A 20,470-nucleotide genomic window follows, 5' to 3' on the forward strand; every position below is an offset into this window, starting at 1 on the left:
AGTAATATCAGGGCACTAGCGTGCAAAACCTCTCACTGAGACTGTTATGATGTGAAATTCCACAGATTTCGGCACTCTCCTACAAATGATTCCACATAAGTGACACTGATCATATCACTTTTTGTATTATTTTGTTCACACAGTTTGTCAGAAACTTCTACAAGTAGTAGTTAAAAAGCTACCCTTTTAATCACATACTGATCTCATATTTGCTTCACATGAAAACACTAGAAATAATGGATGTCATTATGGCGATCTAAGCAACTGCAATGAAAGTTTTCATAGAGGACTTCTAAGACAAGGCTCTGAGGTTTTCAGATTTGATATGTTACGGTGTATATGTGTACAGGAGATAGAATTACCTCCTAGCTATAAAGGATGAAAATATTATTAAGGTTTTTGTCAGCTGCACCCTCTACAACACGGTCTTACATTCTGCAACATGATTCTCATTCAGAAGTTTAGGACATATGGAACAGTTACTGTGAAGCGAAGAAGTGCAGGTTCACCTTGTGTGTTGCTAACATCCTGTTCTCTATGAAGAAGGATTAAGAGAAGATAGAATGGATTTTTTTTTCACATTTCAGGATTTTTATCTCATTATAAAATTTGCAATTTTCTGAATATATCACTCTCATGGGAAGTATTTTATTTCTTAAAAATATAATCTACACCGGTTGAAAATGTTCAAATTTTTACTTGGATTTCTTCAGGATCTAATAAAATTGGTGATTTTTTTATATAGATGGCTGTGGATTGCTGTATTATAAAGGCCACGTCCAGAAGAGGATGGGTACCAGGTTGAGGAAGTTGAAAAAGTTTGAGAGACAAGAAACTTTCTGATGGTAAAACCACAAGAGACAGGCTGACAGACAAAATGATTGATGAACTACAGCAATATTATGGGATGGACACTAGAAATAATACTAAGGATTTGTTGAAAATGAAGCAGGCAGTATGGACTACCTTCTTCCAGACTGTCAACTGATGAAAACCAGTACACCACTCCCTCCTAGACCCGATTCATGGTGCAGTTACCACAATGCCCAGCACTCAAACAGTTCATACGACCATAAACATTCCATCCCAGCAGCAGTCATGGAAATCATAAAACCTATTTACAGAGACCTGGCAAATCCTCAATTACTGAAGAAGTGTCTGCATGGTCAGACTCAAAATCCCAATCAATCATTCAATAATCTTATATGGACTCACTCACCAAAAAATGATTTGTTGGAATGAAGACTATAAAGGAGGGGTGGGGGTTCAATGATGCTTTATTACTTTTAATGATAGCAACATTGGTAGGGTGAAAGTGCTACAGCATATGGGAATTAATCCTGGAGCAAACTGCATCGGAGAACTTAATTGGATGGACAAGGTTTGCACCGATACAGCAGAGTATGCAGCACAGTTGGCCACTAAGGAGTCCGGAAAGAAGAAAACAAAAGAAAACTGGGAAAAAGATAAAGAGGGTGATATACAGTATGGCGCAGGGTGCTTCTGAGTGACTAAAAATAAAAAAATAACAACATATTAAGTGAGTTACAGTATCTTTAAACTTTAGAAGCTGTTACTTAAAATTTACATTTTCTGTTTTATTTTTTTTTTCCTAAACCTCAGAAACCACTTCGAGTAGAGTATTCAAGTTTTCTGGGAGTAATAACATACATAGCCTAAGTCTACTGAACTAAAAGAACAACACAATGTTATTGTATAATTAACATTACCCGCCCCATGAACCATGGACCTTGCCGTTGGTGGGGAGCCTTGCGTGGCTCAGCGATACAGATGGCCGTACCGTAGGTGCAACCACAACGGAGGGTTATCTGTTGAGAGGCCACACAAATGTGTGGTTCCTGAAGAGGGGAAGCAGCCTTTTCAGTAGTTGCAGGGGCAACAGTCTGGATGATTGACTGATATGGCCTTGTAACATTAACCAAAACGGCCTTGCTGTGCTGGTACTGCGAACGGCTGAAAGCAAGGGGAAACTACAGCCGTAATTTTTCCCGAGGGCATGCAGCTTTACTGCATGATTAAATGACGACGACGTCCTATTGGGTAAAATATTCCGGAGGTAAAATAATCCCCCATTCGGATCTCCGGGCGGGGACTACTCAAGAGGATGTCGTTATCAGGAGAAAGAAAACTGGCGTTCTAGGTTAGAAAATTTAAAAAGGGAAATGAATAGGTTAAAATCAGATATAGTGGGAATTAGTGAAGTTCGGTGGCAGGAGGAACAAGACTTTTGGTCAGGTGAATACAGGGTTATAAATAGAAAATCAAATAGGGGTAATGCAGGAGAAGGTTTAATAATGAATAAAAAAAAATAGGAGTGCGGGTAAGCTACTACAAACAGCATAGTGAACACATTATTGTGGCCAAGATAGACACAAAGCCCACGCCTACTACAGTAGTATAAGTTTATATGCCAACTAGCTCTGCAGATGATGAAGAAATCGATGAAATGTATGATGAGATAAAAGAAATTATTCAGGTAGTGGAGGAAGACGAAAATTTAATAGTCATGGGTGACTGGAATTCAAGAGTAGGAAAAGGGAGAGAAGGAAACATAGTAGGTGAATATGGATTGGGGGGAAGAAATGGAAGAGGAAGCCGCCTGGTAGAATTTTGCACAGAGCATAACTTAGTCGTAGCTAACACTTGGTTCAAGAATCATAAAAGAAGGTTGTATACATGGAAGAATTCTGGAGATACTAAAAGGTATCAGATAGATTATATAATGGTAAGACATAGATTTAGGAACCAGGTTTTAAATTGTAAGGCATTTCCAGGGGCAGATGTGGACACTGACCACAATCTATTGGTTATGACCTGTAGATTAAAACTGAAGAAACTGCAAAAATGTGGGAAATTAAGGAGATGGGACCTGGATAAACTGAAAGAACCAGAGGTTGTACAGAGTTTCAGGGAGAGCATAAGGGAACAATTGACAGGAATGGGGGAAAGAAATACAGGAGGAGAAGAATGGGTAGCTCTGAGGGATGAAGTAGTGAAGGCAGCAGAGGATAAAGTAGGTAAAAAGACGAGGGCTGCTAGAAATCCTTGGGTAACAGAAGAAATATTGAATTTAATTGATGAAAGGAGAAAATATAAAAATGCAGTAAATGAAGCAGGCAAAAAGGAATACAAACATCTCAAAAATGAGATCGACAAGAAGTGCAAAATGGCTAAGCAGGGATGGCTAGAGGACAAATGTAAGGATGTAAAGGCTTATCTCACTAGGGGTAAGATAGATACTGCCTACAGGAAAATTAAAGAGACCTTTGGAGAAAAGAGGACCACTTGTATGAATATTAAGAGCTCAGATGGAAACCCAGTTCTAACCAAAGAAGGGAAAGCAGAAAGGTGGAAGGAGTATATAGAGGGTTTATACAAGGGCGTTGTACTTGAGGACAATATTATAGAAATTGAAGAGGAAGTAGATGAAGACGAAATGGGAGATAAGATACTGCGTGAAGAGTTTGACAGAGCACTGAAAGACCTGAGCCGAAACAAGGCCCCGGGAGTAGACAACATTCCTTTAGAGCTACTGACAGCCTTGGGAGAGCCAGTCATGACAAAACTCTACCATCTGGTGAGCAAGATGTATGAGACAGGCGGAATACCCTCAGACTTCAAGAAGAATATAATAATTCCAATCCCAAAGAAAGCAGGTGTTGACAGATGTGAAATTACCAAACTATCAGTTTAATAAGTCACAGCTGCAAAATACTAACGCGGATTCTTTACCGACGAATGGAAAAACTCGTAGAAGCCGACCTCAGGGAAGATCAGTTTGGATTCCGTAGAAATGTTGGAACACGTGAAACAATACTAACATTACAACTTATCTTAGAAGAAAGACTAAGAAAAGGCAAACCTATATTTCTAGCATTTGTAAACTTAGAGAAAGCTTTTGACAATGTTGACTGGAATACTCTCTTTCAAATTCTGAAGGTGGCAGGGGTAAAATACAGGGAGCGAGAGGCTATTTACAATTTGCACAGAAACCAGATGGCACAGTCATAAGAGTCGAGGGACACGAAAGGGAAGCAGTGGTTGGGAAAGGAGTGAGACAGGGTTGTAGCCTCTCCCCGATGTTATTCAATCTGTATATTGAGCAAGCAGTAAAGGAAACAAAAGAAAAATTCGAAGTAGGTATTAAAATTCATGGAGAAGAAATAAAAACCTTAAGGTTCGCCGATGACATTGTAATTCTGTCAGAGACAGCAAAGGATTTGGAAGAGCAGCTGAACGGAATGGACAGTGTCTTGAAAGGAGGATATAAGATGGACATCAACAAAAGCAAACGAGGATAATGGAATGTAGTCGAATTAAGTCGGGTGATGCTGAGGGAATTAGATTAGGAAGTGAGACACTTAAAGTAGTAAAGGAGTTTTGTTATTTAGGGAGTAAAATAACTGATGATGGTCGAAGTAGAGAGGATATAAAATGTAGACTAGCAATGGCAAGGAAAGTGTTTCTGAAGAAGAGAAATTTGTTCACATCGAGTACAGATTTAAGTGTCAGGAAGTCGTTTCTGAAAGTATTTGTATGGAGTGTAGCCATGTACGGAAGTGAAACATGGACGATAAATAGTCTGGACAAGAAGAGAATAGAAGCTTTCGAAATGTGGTGCTACAGAAGAATGCTGAAGTTTAGATGGGTAGATCACGTAACTAATGAGGAGGTATTGAACAGAATTGGGGAGAAGAGGAGTTTGTGGCACACCTTGACAAAAAGAAGGGACCAGTTGGTAGGACATGTTTTGAGGCATCAAGGGATCACAAATTTAGCACTGGAGGGCAGAGTGGAGCGTAAAAATCGTAGAGGGAGACCAAGAGATAAATACACTAAGCAGATTCAGAAGCCTGTAGGTTGCAGTAAGTACTGGGAGATGATGAAGCTTGCACAGCATAGAGTAGCATGGAGAGCTGCATCAAACCAGTCTCAGGACTGGAGACCACAACAACAATTAAAATTGTTTAGGATAAAGTACAAAAAAGTAACAAAATTTTAACCGTGTAATTAAAAAGTTGTATTTCTGAAAGCAGTGGCTGAAATGCAATGATTGTAGTTCAGTGGACTAAGAACATACAGTTTAATGTCCTGTAAAAGTTTCGTCTCTATGGCTACAGTGGTTCCTGAAATACAGGGAAGCCAAGTCACTAAATTTAACATTGTCAGGATAGGGTGCTCCAGTTCCCCCTTGATGATTTTTAACTGGACAGTTTTCACACCACAGGAGAAAGTACACAGAGTACTAAAAAGGTGCAATCCACCAGATTCATACAATGGTGGAAGGAGGTGAGGGAATTTAGTTATAAAATATAAGATGAAGTTTTTTATTCACACACACATCATACAACTACCTGTTATAGTTCTTTTCCAAAAATATGGTAGAACTTCCCCATATGGAACTGACAGTAAACAACATATTCCTTGGGAATTGCGATAAAATGCACAGCAAGTTAATGACAAAATCTCAAGCACTCTCATCAGCAGAAAATGCAAGAACACACATCTTGATATTGGTCTAGAAGTAGTTGGAAGACTCGTCTTCACCTACAAATTACAACTAAATAACTGAACTGGCACCTTTTTAAGATGAAATAAATTTATGCATAAAAAAAAAAATAATTCGTAAATCAAACAGTGCTATGCCGAATAGGTCACTTGGTTTAATGTCATCAGTTCATGAATGAATAACTTTAATACTATGAGTTTTGGGATAGCTCATCTTCTGATATCTGTGAAACACAGGACAGAATAGACATGCAATAAAGGCAACATGAATGGACTCATCACAAAAATATACACAAGAAACAAGTAAAAGACACACATCCTTAAGTTACAAGGAAAAGGTACATGCATGTGCATGTACTGTTCCAATTACGAGGTGCGGTCGAGAAGTTTCTAGCCTGAGACAGTTACCGTAATGACTCGCACAAACAACACTGCCTACTTTTATGGTGTCCCTTTGTATCTATGCAAGTCCAATTTCACGGCTCCAGTTTTGTAATTTTTGCCACTGGGATGTGTTGATACTCTAGCGTAAGCATGTAAGCAAAATGGCAAATCTCAAATCACGAACCGTGCTGCGCTTGATTATCTTCATTTGAAGAGAATGGCGCCAAAAGAAATTGCGGAGGACATGCGGAATACACTTGAGGACAGTGCTGTGTGTTATGCAACAGTGAAAAACTGGGTGTTCAACTTCGAACATGGAAGAACGAGTGTGGAAAATGCACCAAGGAGCAGGCCTATCACTGTTGCCACTGAGTAAACGGTGACTGCAATTCACGATACAATAGTGCAGGATCATCGAACAATGTTGCAGCACATTGAAACCACATTTGGAATCTCTCATGGTTGCGCTCATGACACTGTTGCAGATATTTTGGGAATGCGGAAAGTTTCATCTCTTGAGAGTCCCGAAAGATTTGAATGCATATCAGAGATGGGAGCACGTACAGTGTTGTGAAGAAATCTTCCGCCAATTTGAAATGGGTCAACACAGCTTTCTTGGAAGGTATGTGACAACGGATGAAACGTGGGGTTTACCACTTTGATCCTGAGAGAAAACAAAAGTCACAACAATGGAAACATCCTTTTGTCTTCTACCCAAAAAAAAATTCCAGGTGCAAAAATCAGCCGGTCAGGTGATGGCATCGGTCTTCTGGGCTGCAGAAGGGGTAATTACGGTGGATTACTTGCCAATGTACGTTAACTACCAATGCATCTTACTACTGCACCCTCCTCTGATGTGTGTGTGAAGTAGTAATCTGAGCATGCCACGAAGTGTATCGCATTGAAAAATAAATTGGTATTCTGAAATTTCTGTCATTCTTTAGTTGTTAGGCTAGAAATTTTTCAACATGGTTGTATGCTTGCCCCATCTCCAAAAAATTCATGTTATGTAACTAAGATTATAATACAAATTAATGTGAAAAATCAAACAATGGAAAATTCTGTAGGAAATAATGACAAATTAACATGAAAAGTATTTCTAGATAGCTAACCAACACATGGAACTGCATATTCTGCTGCACTTTCTGTAGGGTAGGAATTTTATATCCATGGGAATGTTCCAAGCAGAAGTAGCACATTACAGGATCAGGTACTGAACCGCAAAGTCAATTTTATGCCACAATATGCAACAAATTTTGATGCAAATCAGAATTAGTTCAATTACGCTGGGATCAATATCATTTGTGGCCTACAATAACCACTAGGTATGAGAAGGAATAACTTGCGGACAAATTTTTGAAGGAAAGTTTTGCATTCTTCTTGAAATTTGAGCAATTCTACTGACTGCTTTTTAGAACTCCTTAACACTATGAAAATCCAAACAAAGTTTGCAAGCAGTAAATTACCACCATTTTTAAGTTTTTGAAGTGTTACCAATGCATGCAATTAATGCTCCAAAAACTGTTGACATTTAACTAAAATAGAGGACAATTTTTTTCAAAACTTGCTTTCTGCAAAAACAGGGCCAAAATTAGTTTTTAGATATGAATAACGCCATTTTTGATGTTTATATTGGTGACATTTGTGGAAGCGACAAAATGGCCTTCTGGCATTTGCTTTCTGAGTATCTGAATTATTGTCAGGTCCTTGTCAGATGCAAAGCTGCCTGTCTGAGATGACAAATGTGTCACATTTGCTCTTACCCTGTGTTTATTTTTAATAAAATGGTAGACAAATACTCTGAACCAGCAACAGAAGTTGAAAGGGAAAGGAAGAGAAGGAGAGTGATAGAAAAGAACCAGTAGAAGGTATCGTGAAGAAAGAGCATGGCAGTTAGATGCCAGATGTGGTCATCTTTGAAGCGACTATGTTCATATGAGGGTGCTAGGGCTATTATGCTGCTGACTTAACCTACAATGAAATGGATGGCAAGTAATTTCTCCAAGTTCACACTTCTGTTAATTATACACACTGTGGGGAGTCAACTGTAATAGAGATCCTCGATAAAGGGCAGAAATCCTTCAGAGCCATGGGCACAGCAGAGAAAGATGGAAAAGATTAATCATGCCAATAAAGAAGAGACCAGATATGGCAAAACTGGCTTAGTTTGTTAAAATATCCAATAATGCCATGTAGTTACACAGAAATATATTGAAGGAGAACTGGGTGGGAGACTGGACTGTAAACTTGATAATTCGATTGACTTAAAATATTTAAATGTTTGTCTTGATGCAATTATGGCAGTCTAAATCAGTAATACATAAAGTTATATGTAATGTATTTGTTTATTGAGTAAATGGATGATAAGAAAGAAAGTTGTACATCAATATGTTATGCATAAAGCAAATAAGTTGCTATTTTCATGGTCTTTTTTTAAATTTATGTATGTGCATTGCTCTTTTGATTTATGGATTTATCAATTGCTGCTTTGAAACCAATACATTACATGTGAAGTTTTGCAAAATTTTTATCCATATACAAATCCCTAAACAGTCTCTCGCATTTCTTAAAAATTACAATTTTGAAGAAAGTCAGTTTTGAAAAAACTGATCCTCAGTTCTTGGAGGAATATGCCCACATTAGGGTGTATTGCAGCCTATATTTGGAAAAGTTGCAGTAATAATGACAATGTAGCACGAGGGAGATTTCTCAAAAAATACAGTGGCAGCTCTTAATTATGCTGTATGATTCTAATGTTTTTTCCCATTCTGACCGACCGAATTATGGACATCACTGGGAGAGCAAAACTTTTTAAACACACGTTTTTTAGATGTACTGATGGAGAATTTGCTGACTAGGTATCATTAACTCGATACCGAAACAGTGAAAATGAAGCAACAGTTTACATTTCCACACCTGCCACCCCTAGAAAGCCCATACTGTTACCACTTCCTGTTACAGTTCCATGAACGCGAAGTCAGCATGCAAAAACCTTACGTTTTAATTCATTCTCACAAGAACGTACTTCAAACTGCTATCATTGTAATGTAGTAAGCTTCAGGAATATTTTTTACTTCAGTCATGACACTGCTTGGAAGTAAGCAACACATTAACTTGCACTATGAATAGTATTAAGGAGAAGAAAGGTGATAAAGTGTAAATAACTTAAGAGGTATATCTTTGTTGCCAGTGGGTTATAAAATATTTTTTTCAACAATACTATTAAACAAGGTAGAAGCAACACTTGATAGCCATTTGGGAGAATATCAGACTGGATTTAGAAAGGGTAAATCCTGCTCTCAACAAATTTTCAACATAAAATCCATAATTCGTCACAGACTTACAAACTCTGAAGATATGGTTGTAACATTTATAGATTTTAAAAAGGCATTCGAGTTGGTTGATAGGGAAACACTAGATAAAGTAATCAGAGACTTTGGCATCAAATCTAAATTAGCAAACCTTATTCGTGAAACGCTCACAGATACTAAATCAAAAGTAGAGTTTCGGGGTGAACTATCGAAGGCATTCAACATAAAAACAGGTGTAAGGCAAGGTGATTGCCTGTCTCCACTACTCCTTAATTGCGTACTAGAGAAAGTAGTGAGAATGGAAACAAAAACTAAAAGAACAGAAGCTGTCACCAATCAGACGGGGAACTAAAAACAAAGATATTGAAACCCACTGTTTAGCATTTGGGGATGATTTTGCCATTCTTTCCGAAAACCCAACAAATGCTGGTATACAAATCAATCCCTTACAAGAAATAGCCAACAAAGCAGGTTTAAGAATATCTGTAGAAAAAACCAAATTTATGACAAATATAAAAAATGCTCCAGAATCCCTAGCAACAGATACTGCCAAGATAAAAAAAAAAGGGTAAATAAATTTAAATATTTGGGAGATATTATCCACGAAAATGGCTCAGAAAAATTCGCTGTAGAAGGAAGAATACATAAAATGGAGAGAGCTTAGGGAATAACAAGTAATGTCTACAACAAAAGGTATCTGTCTAAAAATTTGTAGATACAGCACTACAACACAGTAGTAAAACCAGAATGTCTTTTTGCAAGTGAATGTTTAGGCATGGACATTTAGAAACAATGAAGAAGTTTATCGCAACATAGAAAACATAAATGAAACACTAAGAAAGAGGCAACTGCTATTTTTTGGACACTTATACAGAATGAACAGCAACAGGTTAACCAAACAGATTTTTAAATATCTTTGGCACAAGAAGTCAACAACAGCCTGGATCAAGAAGTTAGTAAAGAAACAACATCAGTGAAACAGATGCAACAAAAAGAGAGATTTTCAGGAGGAAAGTGTTAAAAATGAAATGATTCCAAGGCAGGAGGGAGTAAAAGACAGGGTCAAAATGGTCCAAGGAGAGAAAAAGGATACATAGTGAAAAGATGAAAGAATACTGGAGAAAAAAAAAGAAAGCAAAACAAAGAAGAAAGCAAAACAAAGAAGAAAGCAAAACAAAGAAGAAAGCAAAACAAAGAAGAAAGCAAAACAAAGAAGAAAGCAAAACAAAGAAGAAAGCAAAACAAAGAAGAAAGCAAAACAAAGAAGAAAGCACTGAAATTGGTGCATGGTCCTTAGATGACCCGCAAGATGAAGAAGAAGAAGAAGAAGAAGAAAGCAGACTAAATGTTCAATACTTATCAAGGAACATGTACTCCAAAATATTTATAAAATAGTGATTGTAGAAGAAATTAAAGTGATGTTAAAAATTCTAACACACAAATTGCACTTGCTGTCAGGCAATGAAAAGTGGACATGACAACTCAACTTTCAGCTAACAAAAAACTCCCAAGTCCAGTGAGCGCACTGGAGGAGATCATAACTGAGCAACAAACATAAAATTACTGAATTCATTCAATCAATTAAGAGTTGAAATTTCTTGGAGTCTTTCAGAATTTACCATGATCTCTCTAACTTGTTTAGGCAAAATGAATTTTCCTCAGAAGTCCAGTTTATTGAGACAAATCATCACCTGTCCTTATGAATTTTCCATTTTCAAATGGATATTGTTAAATATATTTGTGCTTTGAATCAACGACCCAGCAGGACACCTAAAAACACTCTACCTATGGTAATGTTTACCTCAGTTAGAGAAGAACCATCATTCAAGGTTTCTGTTACAAAAATATTAAACAGTTTGAATCATTCAGCTTTTAATACAGAATTTGTGGCATAATAAAATATAATCAAGAGGCTAGACTTTTGAAGGAGGTGTGTGTAATGTAACAGCTTATAGGAATGTCAAATTAACATTTTTGCATATTTAAATATTCCTGAAAAAATTTGAAACCTGTTTTTCCAACATCTTACTACTTCATTAAGAACAAAATGTCTTACCTGTATTTCTGACACCCAGTCACAATGCCAATATGATTTTTCATGCCACTTGACAAAGAATTCCCTGAAACGAGGTGGTTTTCGCTGTCCTTTGCTACTCGATGGTTCATCAGACTGCTTTTCATCTCCATCTTTGCCTTTGACCTCTGACCAACGCCACGTTAATATCTTTGACACTTTACCAGGAAGTGGTTTGCACTGCAAGTAAAGCAGAATGATCATTGTACTAGATATGAAACAAGGTAGAACACAGGAGATGTAAGACAACCAGAAACAGCAACAAGGACTGAATAAATAATCCATTTTTGGCCTTACAGGGACCAGGAAATGCAGCATAATGGAGCTTGACCCTGTGGGAAAATTACCGGTTGCTTTATTGTTATAATACATACAACAATGCGGACTAAATACTGTGAACTTTGTCAATATATTAAATTTAGACATCACTGGCACTCCGCTATCTTGGTTGCATACAACTGCCATAAACGAGTCTACTCAATCTTCTCAACTTAACGTTCCCTCCCTCTACCCTCCTACTAGTAACAGAATGTCAACAGACAACCTATGTCTTTATTGACTCAACACGGTACACTACTACTCCCTAACACATACAAAGGCAGTTACCAATGGCGCCTGAAACCTTACAAAGTTAGACTACACTGGCCATAACTATCTACGAAGATGCTGATGGGATCTGACATTCAATGACTCACTAGTAACTGCATCATCAGAAATATACGGCAGTCAGTCAACACACACCTTGCAGCATCATACGAATACTACCAACTAAGTGGCCTTTCATTACATTAGAATTGGTATGAGAGTGTTCCATGTGTGCATGATGTGGCAGACATGATCTGTTTGTCATGTAACAAAACAGTGATGAAAGTTCAAGTTTCTGATGAAGCTAAGTCCAGGGTGGAGATCATTCTGCTTAACCATGGTACCCCAATGAATACAATAATGTACCAAGGAAAATTCCTTATTTTAGTTCAATATCATATCAATCAACACAAAATGTATCATTACATAATGACTGCTTACTAACAAATGGACATAGTGATGCTTTAATAAAACACTGATGGACGCTGTTTAAAAGCAAAGTACTTGCAACACCAGACTGCCAGCCAGTGAATCAGTAACTTTTAAACCAGTGTAGCAGTGCACATTACTGAAATGCTGCAATTTAGGGTCTACAGCACATGCTTAAGACATCCTCTCACAAGACAGAAAAATGCACACGAACAAGGAGCTGGCAACACCAAAGTGTGGAATTCCACATTCCACTACACTGCAGAACATGGAATAAAGAACCTGGCATGGCATATTTTTGTCTCCTGGAGAGCAACATGGCAAATGAAGTGACAGGTTTTAGGTCGCAAGCAATATTGTACAGCATTAAACACCATTTTCTCTCTCACAGAGTACATGGTATGAAAATAAATTGTTTCAAAGCATCAGCAAATTGACGCTCTCTGAAAAACGTGTTGTTTTAGCTTTTATTTGTTATAATAAAACAACAGGAAACTACTTTTAAGTAGGTGAAGGCTTCCTGTAGTTGATGTTTTTCATGTTATAACATGTGTGCTATGAAAGTATACTGTTTCAATGCTAAGGTACAACTTGCATGTCAGATATCAAATATTGGCATTTGGAGTTTGTGTATACCATTTACATAGGCCCAGACGCTATGTCGAATTTGTAGCGAAGTTGGTCATGTTACGAGCTCTGAGTTGCAAAGCACAATGGAGCGGGTCCATGTCCACCTGCTCTCTCTTTTTTTTTCCATATCTGTTTTCTAAGGGATTCTAGGTATTTCTTATTCATTATCATCTTGAAAGTCGATGTTATTTATTATAAATAATGAATTTGTTGCAAAGGCCAACTACTGTCCAGAGATCTTAACATGACTGCCAGTCTACATCTACATCCATTCTCCACAAGCCACCTGACTGTGGGGCGGAGGGTACCTTGAGTACCTCTATCCGTTCTCCCTTCTATTCCAGTCTCGTATTGTTCGTGGAAAGAAGGATTGTCAGTATGCTTCTGTGTGGGCTCTAATCTCTCTGATTTTATCCTCATGGTCTCTTCGCGAGATATACGTAGGAGGGAGCAATATACTGCTTGACTCCTCGGTGAAGGTATGTTCTCGAAACTTTAACAAAAGTCCGTACCGAGCTACAGAGCGTCTCTCCTGCAGAGTCTTCCACTGGAGTTTATCCATCATCTCTGTAACACTTTCGCGATTACTAAATGATCGTGTAACGAAGTGCGCTGCTCTCCGTTGGATCTTCTCTATCTCTTCTATCAACCCTATCTGGCACGGATCTCACACTGCGGAGCAGTATTCAAGCAGTGGGCGAACAAGCGTATTGTTACCTACTTCCTTTGTTTTCGGATTGCATTTCCTTAGGATTCTTCCAATGAATCTCAGTCTGGCATCTGCTTTACCGTCGATCAACTTTATATGATCATTCCATTTTAAATCACTCCTAATGCATACTCCCAGATAATTTATGGAATTAACTGCTTCCAGTTGCTGACCTGCTATTTTGTAGCTAAATGACAAGGGCTCTATCTTTCTATGTATTTGCAGCACATTACACTTGTCTACATTGAGATTGAATTGCCATTCCCTGCACCATGCGTCAATTCGCTGCAGATCCTCCTGCATTTCAGTACAATTTTTCATTGTTACAACCTCTCGATACACCACAGCATCATCTGCAAAAAGACTCAGTGAACTTCCGATGTTATCCACCAGGTCATTTATGTGTACTGTGAATAGCAACTGTCCTATGACACTCCCCTGCTGCACACCCGAAATCACTCTTACTTCGGAAGACTTCTCTCCATTGAGAATGACATGCTGCGTTCTGTTATCTAGGAACTCTTCAATCCAATCACACAATTGATCTGATAGTCCATATGCTCTTACTTTGTTCATTAAACGACTGTGGGGAACTGTATCGAACGCCTTGCGGAAGTCAAGAAACACGGCATCTATCTGTGAACCCTTGTCTATGGCCTTCTGAGTCTCGTGGACGAATAGCGCGAGCTGGGTTTCACACAACCGTCTTTTTCGAAACCCATGCTGATTCCTACAGAGTAGATTTCTAGTCTCCAGAAAAGTCATTATACTCAAACATAATACGTGTTCCAAAATTCTACAACTGATCGACGTTAGAGATATAGGTCTATAGTTCTGCACATCTGTTCGACGTCCCTTCTTGAAAACGGGGATGACCTTTGGAACGCTACGCTCTTCTAGAGACCTACAATACACCACTGCAAGAAGGGGGGAAGGTCCTTCGCGTACTCTGTGTAAAATCGAACTGGTATCCCATCAGGTCCAGCGGCCTTTCCTCTTTTGAGCGATTTTAATTGTTTCTCTATCCCTCTGTCGTCTATTTCGACATTTACCATTCTGTCATCTGTACGACAATCTAAAGAAGGAACTACAGTGCAGTCTTCCTCTGTGAAACAGCTTTGGAAAAAGACATTTAGTATTTCGGCCTTTAGTCTGTCATCCTCTGTTTCAGTACCATTTTGGTCACAGAGCGTCTGGACATTCTGTTTTGATCCACCTACTGCTTTGACATAAGACCAAAATTTCTTAGGATTTTCTGCCAAGTCAGTACATAGAACTTTACTTTCGAATTCATTGAACGCCTCTCGCATTGCCCTCCTCACACTACATTTCGCTTCGCGTAATTTTTGTTTGTCTGCAAGGCTTTGGCTATGTTTATGTTTTCTGTGAAGTTTCCTTTGCTTCCGCAGCAGTTTTCTAACTCTGTTGTTGTACCACGGTGGCTCTTTTCCATCTCTTAAGATCTTGCTTGGCACATACTCATCTAACGCATATTGTATGGTGGTTTTGTACTTTGTCCACTGATCCTCAACACTATCTGTACCTGAGACTAAACTTTTGTGTTGAGCTGTCAGGTACTCTGTAATCTGCTTTTTCTTACTTGTGCTAAACAGAAAAATCTTCCTACCTTTTTTAATATTTCTATTTACGGCTGAAATCATCGATGCCATAACCGCTTTATGATCGCTGATTCCCTGTTCTGCGTTAACTGTTTCAAATAGTTCGGGTCTGTTTGTCACCAGAAGGTCTAATATGTTATCGCCACGCGTCGGTTCTCTGTTTAACTGCTCAAGGTAGTTTTCAGATAATGCACTTTAAAAAATTCCACTGGATTCTTTGTCCCTGCCACCTGTTTTGAACATTTGGGTCTCCCAGTCTATATCTGGCAAATTAAAATCTCACCCAGAACGATAACATGGTGGGGAAATCTACTCGAAATATTTTCCAAATTATCCTTCAGGTGCTCAGCCACAACAGCTGTTGAGCCAGGGGGCCTATAGAGGCATCCAATTACCATGTCTGAGCCTGCTTTAACCATGACCTTCACCCAAATTATTTCACATTTTGGATCTGCGTCAATTTCCTTCGATACTATTGCACTTTTTATCGCTATAAACACGCCTCCCCCTTCGCTGTCCAGCCTGTCTCTGTGGTATACATTCCAATCTGAGTTTAAGATTTCATTACTGTTTACATCTGGTTTCAGCAAACTTTCTGTCCCTAGTACTATATGGGCGTTGTGACCATTTATTAATGAGAGCAGTTCTGGGACCTTTCTATAGACGCTCCTGCAGTTTACTATTAGCACATTAATATTGTTATTCCCTGTTGCATTTTGCCTACTACCTTGCCACATCTCAGGAGTCTTGTCGGGCCTAGGGAGGGAATTCTCTAACCTAAAAAACCTCTATGTGCACTCCACACCTACTCCGCTACCCTTGTAGCCGCTTCCGGCATGTAGTGCACACCTGACCTACTCAGGTGCACCCTACATTTCTCCACCCGATAGCGGAGGTAGAGAAATTTGCACCCCAGATCTCCACAGAATCACCTGAGCCTCTGGTTTAAGCCTTCCACTCGGCTCCAAACCAGATGACCGCAATCGGTTCTGGGAACGATATTACAAATAGTTAGCTCTGATTCCACCCTGCAAGCGAGGCTTTCCGCCTTCACCAATCCCGCCAACCGCCTGTACGAGCTGAGCATGACCTCTGAACCCAGACGGCAGGAGTCATTGGTACCGACATGAGCAACAATTTGCAGTCAGGTGCACCCAGTGCTCTCTACAGCCGCCGGCAGGGCCTCCTCCACATCCTGGATGAGACCCCTCAGCAAGCAGACAGAGTGAACACTGACCTTCTTCCCCGACCTTTCCGCTATTTCCCTAAGGGACTCCATCACCCGCCTAACGTTGCAGTTCCCAATAACTAATAAACCCCTCCCCCCGTGTGCCTGCTCGGACCTTGCTGAAGGAGCAGCCATATGTCCACTCACAGGCAGAGCGGGTGATGCCACATGGCCAGCCTCCACATTTACCCTCCACCTTGTGCGCCGCGAACGCCTCTGAACCCGCCAGTCCCCATGGGAAGAGGGTGGCCCGACCGTGCCCGGTACCCGCGAAGAAGTCTCGACAGCAGGGACAGTGGGTGAAGCATGTAACACCTGGGGTGTACCATGCGACGCACCAGACTCCCTACTGCCGCTACACTCTGAGGCAGCAGCCTGAAGACGGCTGACCGTGGCCATCTATACGCTCAGCTGTTTGCTAACAGTGGCCAGCTCGTCCTGCCGCCCCCCCCCCCCCCCCCCCCCCGCCCATGTCAAGTAAACCAAGTTACACACAGGAAGTTTTTGTTGTTATGAAACTTTCTGTACAATACATATACCTATCTCCGAGTTTATGGACTCGCTCATGTTTGTATTCTGCCAGTGAAGGTGAGCTGCTTCAAAAAAACTTGTCTCTCACATCCAAATGAAATTATGAAATGAATCTTGATCTCAAAATTATGTGATGAAGTACATTCTTTCAGTGTGATGACTGTCAATGTTACATAGAGAATATAGATGTTATGCAAGTGTGGACTGATGTTAGACACACTACCTTACCTATATTAAATTTAAAACCCAAAATGGGATAAAAATTCAACTCAGTTAACAATAACTTCTACCAGTACTAGCTCAACTCTGTACAGCATTACATGGCATTTCCCTACAAGTAATTCACTATTCAAGCCACTGATGAATCCAGAATCTGCTTTGTGGTTTTCTCTACTCTCTAGCAGAGTTAACATAGCTATTTTACGCACATCCATTCTCATAAAGAAAACTGCGTGGTCTTTGGGCCAGATAAAGCCCACAATGGATGCAGGAGAGAGCAAAGCACATTAACCAGGTCATCCCATGTGCCGACAGCAATGCCTCAAGTTAGATCAGATGCCTCTCCATGTCAATATTAGCTGCCTTATCCAATGGAGGACAGTTTCAGGGCAACGCTCGAGAGTCTCTACAAATACCGGCAACTTTCTTTTGAATGTTTCCTTCTCTTTACTTTTATAGCTACTCTGACTATTTTTTTTTCTCCTCTACTGTTGTGGTAGGCACACTGATTATCCAGGATGTCATCCTATTTGTCGAACTAGCTTGTGCCTTATACCTATGAATTGTTTCCGAAAAGATTCACCGCCAAACACAATCATTAGGCATAATACTGATTGATTTCATGGTTAATATTTCAACTAATCAATAAAACACTACACAGCTGCAGACACACTTATGTAATATTAAACTTACTGAGCAACGTGGGCACTTCCAATCTCCGTCAGGGATGTCCTTAAGTGGTGGATTTAAACAAAATGTGTGATATGCTGAAGGACAAGAGTCACAGCACAAAAGCTCGCCACCATCTTTGCAAACTCTGTAACATTTTAACAGTTATTTCAGTCATCCATGAACAACAATGTTAGGAAGAATAATAATTACAGTGACAATCAATAACTGAACAATAAATAACAACTGACATGGCTGCTTCTATACAACAGCAGTGATGTAATATTTATGCTGGACTGGTAAATATTACATATCCAATACACATTTGGTAGTTCATATTGTATTCTCCTTAGTACTATTGACATATGGTACTATAATGTACTAGTAGTTAATTAACAGTAAGCAATGTTCATACTATCAGATATGCTCCTAAACAGATGTTCATATAAAATGAAACATGGTATGTGAATAACTGCAATTCTTCATAACAGAAAGGCTTGGCAGACTCATTTGTTACAACAAGAAGCCCCACGTAACAACACATAAAACATCAGATCACTGTGTCATTCATTGTTAAAAACATTTGGATCCACATCAAAACTTTACCTCTTGTAGTAACCAGGATGGAAAGTAACAATATTATGAGAAAGAAAGTTGCCACTTACCATATGGCGGTGATGCTGAGTTGCAGATAGGCACACACACACACACACACACACACACACACACACACACACATTGGTGACCTCCCTCACTCTAAAAACAGGAAAATCTCTTAAAGCATACTGACAATGGGCCTTAAAGCAGGGGTGCCATTCATAAGGAGAACCAATAAAAGTGTTAACACAGTGCTGGATATTCGAGAATGCTACTGCCTAGGTATTGGGCACACTGGATTTAAAGATGAATGTTCTCACGTAATTCATTGATGGTACGTAGTTTGTTCTGATCACTTGATCTTTGAGGTGAATTCACAGAAAAGAAGTCAGCAGTGGTGAAGTGAGGTGAGGTGAACTTGGAGGGACCACAAACATCTGAAAATCACTGTCAGTAAATCATGTTTCCACCACAGCCATTCTCACTTTAGACACATGGCTTGTTGCTGGTACCAGACAACTGTCAGCTTCATGTCATTCAACTGGCTCTTCCACCGAATATCAAAATATTGTCAGAATCAAACAACAAACGAAGAAGCAAGTCACACAGAAGACCACAAACAGTAAGCCATACAACATTGTTTAACTTCAGTAACTTTGAACTACCAAGCTGAAACAACTAAATTGGCGAGGTTCTCAAAGTTTTTCTCACATTAGAATCAAAACAAATTTTCACTCTTACCTGCAAAACTCCATGTGCTCATCATCATCCTGTTCCTGCACTCCTTCCCCCTCACAATGCGGGCATGACCATTTGCCTTCTGGAGTCTCTTCTAACTCTGGATCAAGACAGACAAGATGATATGCTCGAGGACACGTATCACAGAGTATTATTTCACCACCTTGCTGGCACACTTCACAGTAGTCCTGGTGATCAGTCTGGAAGAGAGCAATAAAATTCTTAGTAATGATCGTCCTCCCCCTATGGCTTCCAGTTAAGTACTTTTTCACTCAGATATTTACAATTTTAAGCATGCAGCCTTCTTCAAAGTAAAATTTTGTAATTGTTTTAGTAGCCCTGTTTCACATGCATTTCAGATGTGTTTATGTTTACATATGATTTGCAATTTAAAAAAAGCATCCTGAGAGGGGAGGGGGCAGGGAGGGACAGGGACATGTGGGGTGGTGCGCTGGGGGAGAGGGCTGCGGAGGAGTGGGAAGGGCGAAGGAAATTTGTCATAATAACATGCAGTGAATAATTTCTTACATCAAACAGTCCAACTTCAAGTGCATTGAAATGTAAAGTATACACTATACTTTTATTTGGAAATGAATTAGGCGAAAAAGAGTGAAGTAAAATAGGATAGGACTTTTAAATGCGAAGGGAAGAGAAATATATGGTTGGAATTGGAGGGAGTAGAGGGGAAGGAGGAAGGAAAATGCAATGAACAAAGGAGCAGCAAAAAGTTACCTTAGAAGCTATGGCCTTATCAACAATACTAGTATAGGTTAATCATCATAACACAAAAACTGGCAATGCAACCTTTTGGAAGATAGTAAACAATGATGCCAATTAACCTCTTTGCTGCTACAGACATGCTTTCTGCCATTTTTGCTGAAGGCGGTCTTTGATATAGCTGTACTGCTCACCAAATGCTTGTCTTGTGGCGAGAGATGGCATTTTGGCAGATAGAGAATACTCATCAAGTGATGTTTTGAAAACTATCAGGAGAAAAAAAACTGATTCTTTCACGTCTTAGTCACAGATCTTCACTTGACAAAAAACTCAATTTCTTTGTTATTTGTCATACTACTGCACTGAATCAAGTTAAGTAAAACATGGCAATCAATTTTAAAGAGCTCACAGAGGTAGAAACACACTGCATAAACTTTTTGTATGGTTGATTTTAGCTTATATCCCAGGAGATGAAATGTGTACAAGAAATCAAAATTCTAA

At 39.3% G+C, this 20,470-nt stretch overlaps 1 protein-coding gene across 8 annotated transcripts in view; it reads right to left on the reverse strand.

The window, feature by feature from the left end:
• Window positions 1-20,470, reverse strand: part of LOC126353943 (chromodomain-helicase-DNA-binding protein Mi-2 homolog) — a 357,465-nt gene that overhangs the window by 82,064 nt on the left and 254,931 nt on the right. For all 8 annotated transcript variants that reach the window (XR_007565244.1, XR_007565245.1, XR_007565243.1 and 5 more), the window contains exons 9-11: window positions 19,256-19,452; window positions 17,942-18,065; window positions 11,281-11,478 (exon numbers count right to left, since the gene is read on the reverse strand). Coding sequence is in view for 5 of the 8 variants with exons in the window: in XM_050003229.1 (XP_049859186.1) it covers window positions 11,281-11,478; window positions 17,942-18,065; window positions 19,256-19,452 (519 nt within the window). In the remaining 3 variants the exon portion in view is untranslated. The remainder of the gene's footprint in view (window positions 1-11,280; window positions 11,479-17,941; window positions 18,066-19,255; window positions 19,453-20,470) is intronic.

This window comes from Schistocerca gregaria, chromosome 3 (assembly GCF_023897955.1).
Source record: "Schistocerca gregaria isolate iqSchGreg1 chromosome 3, iqSchGreg1.2, whole genome shotgun sequence".
NCBI classification, from domain to species: Eukaryota; Metazoa; Arthropoda; class Insecta; order Orthoptera; family Acrididae; genus Schistocerca; species Schistocerca gregaria.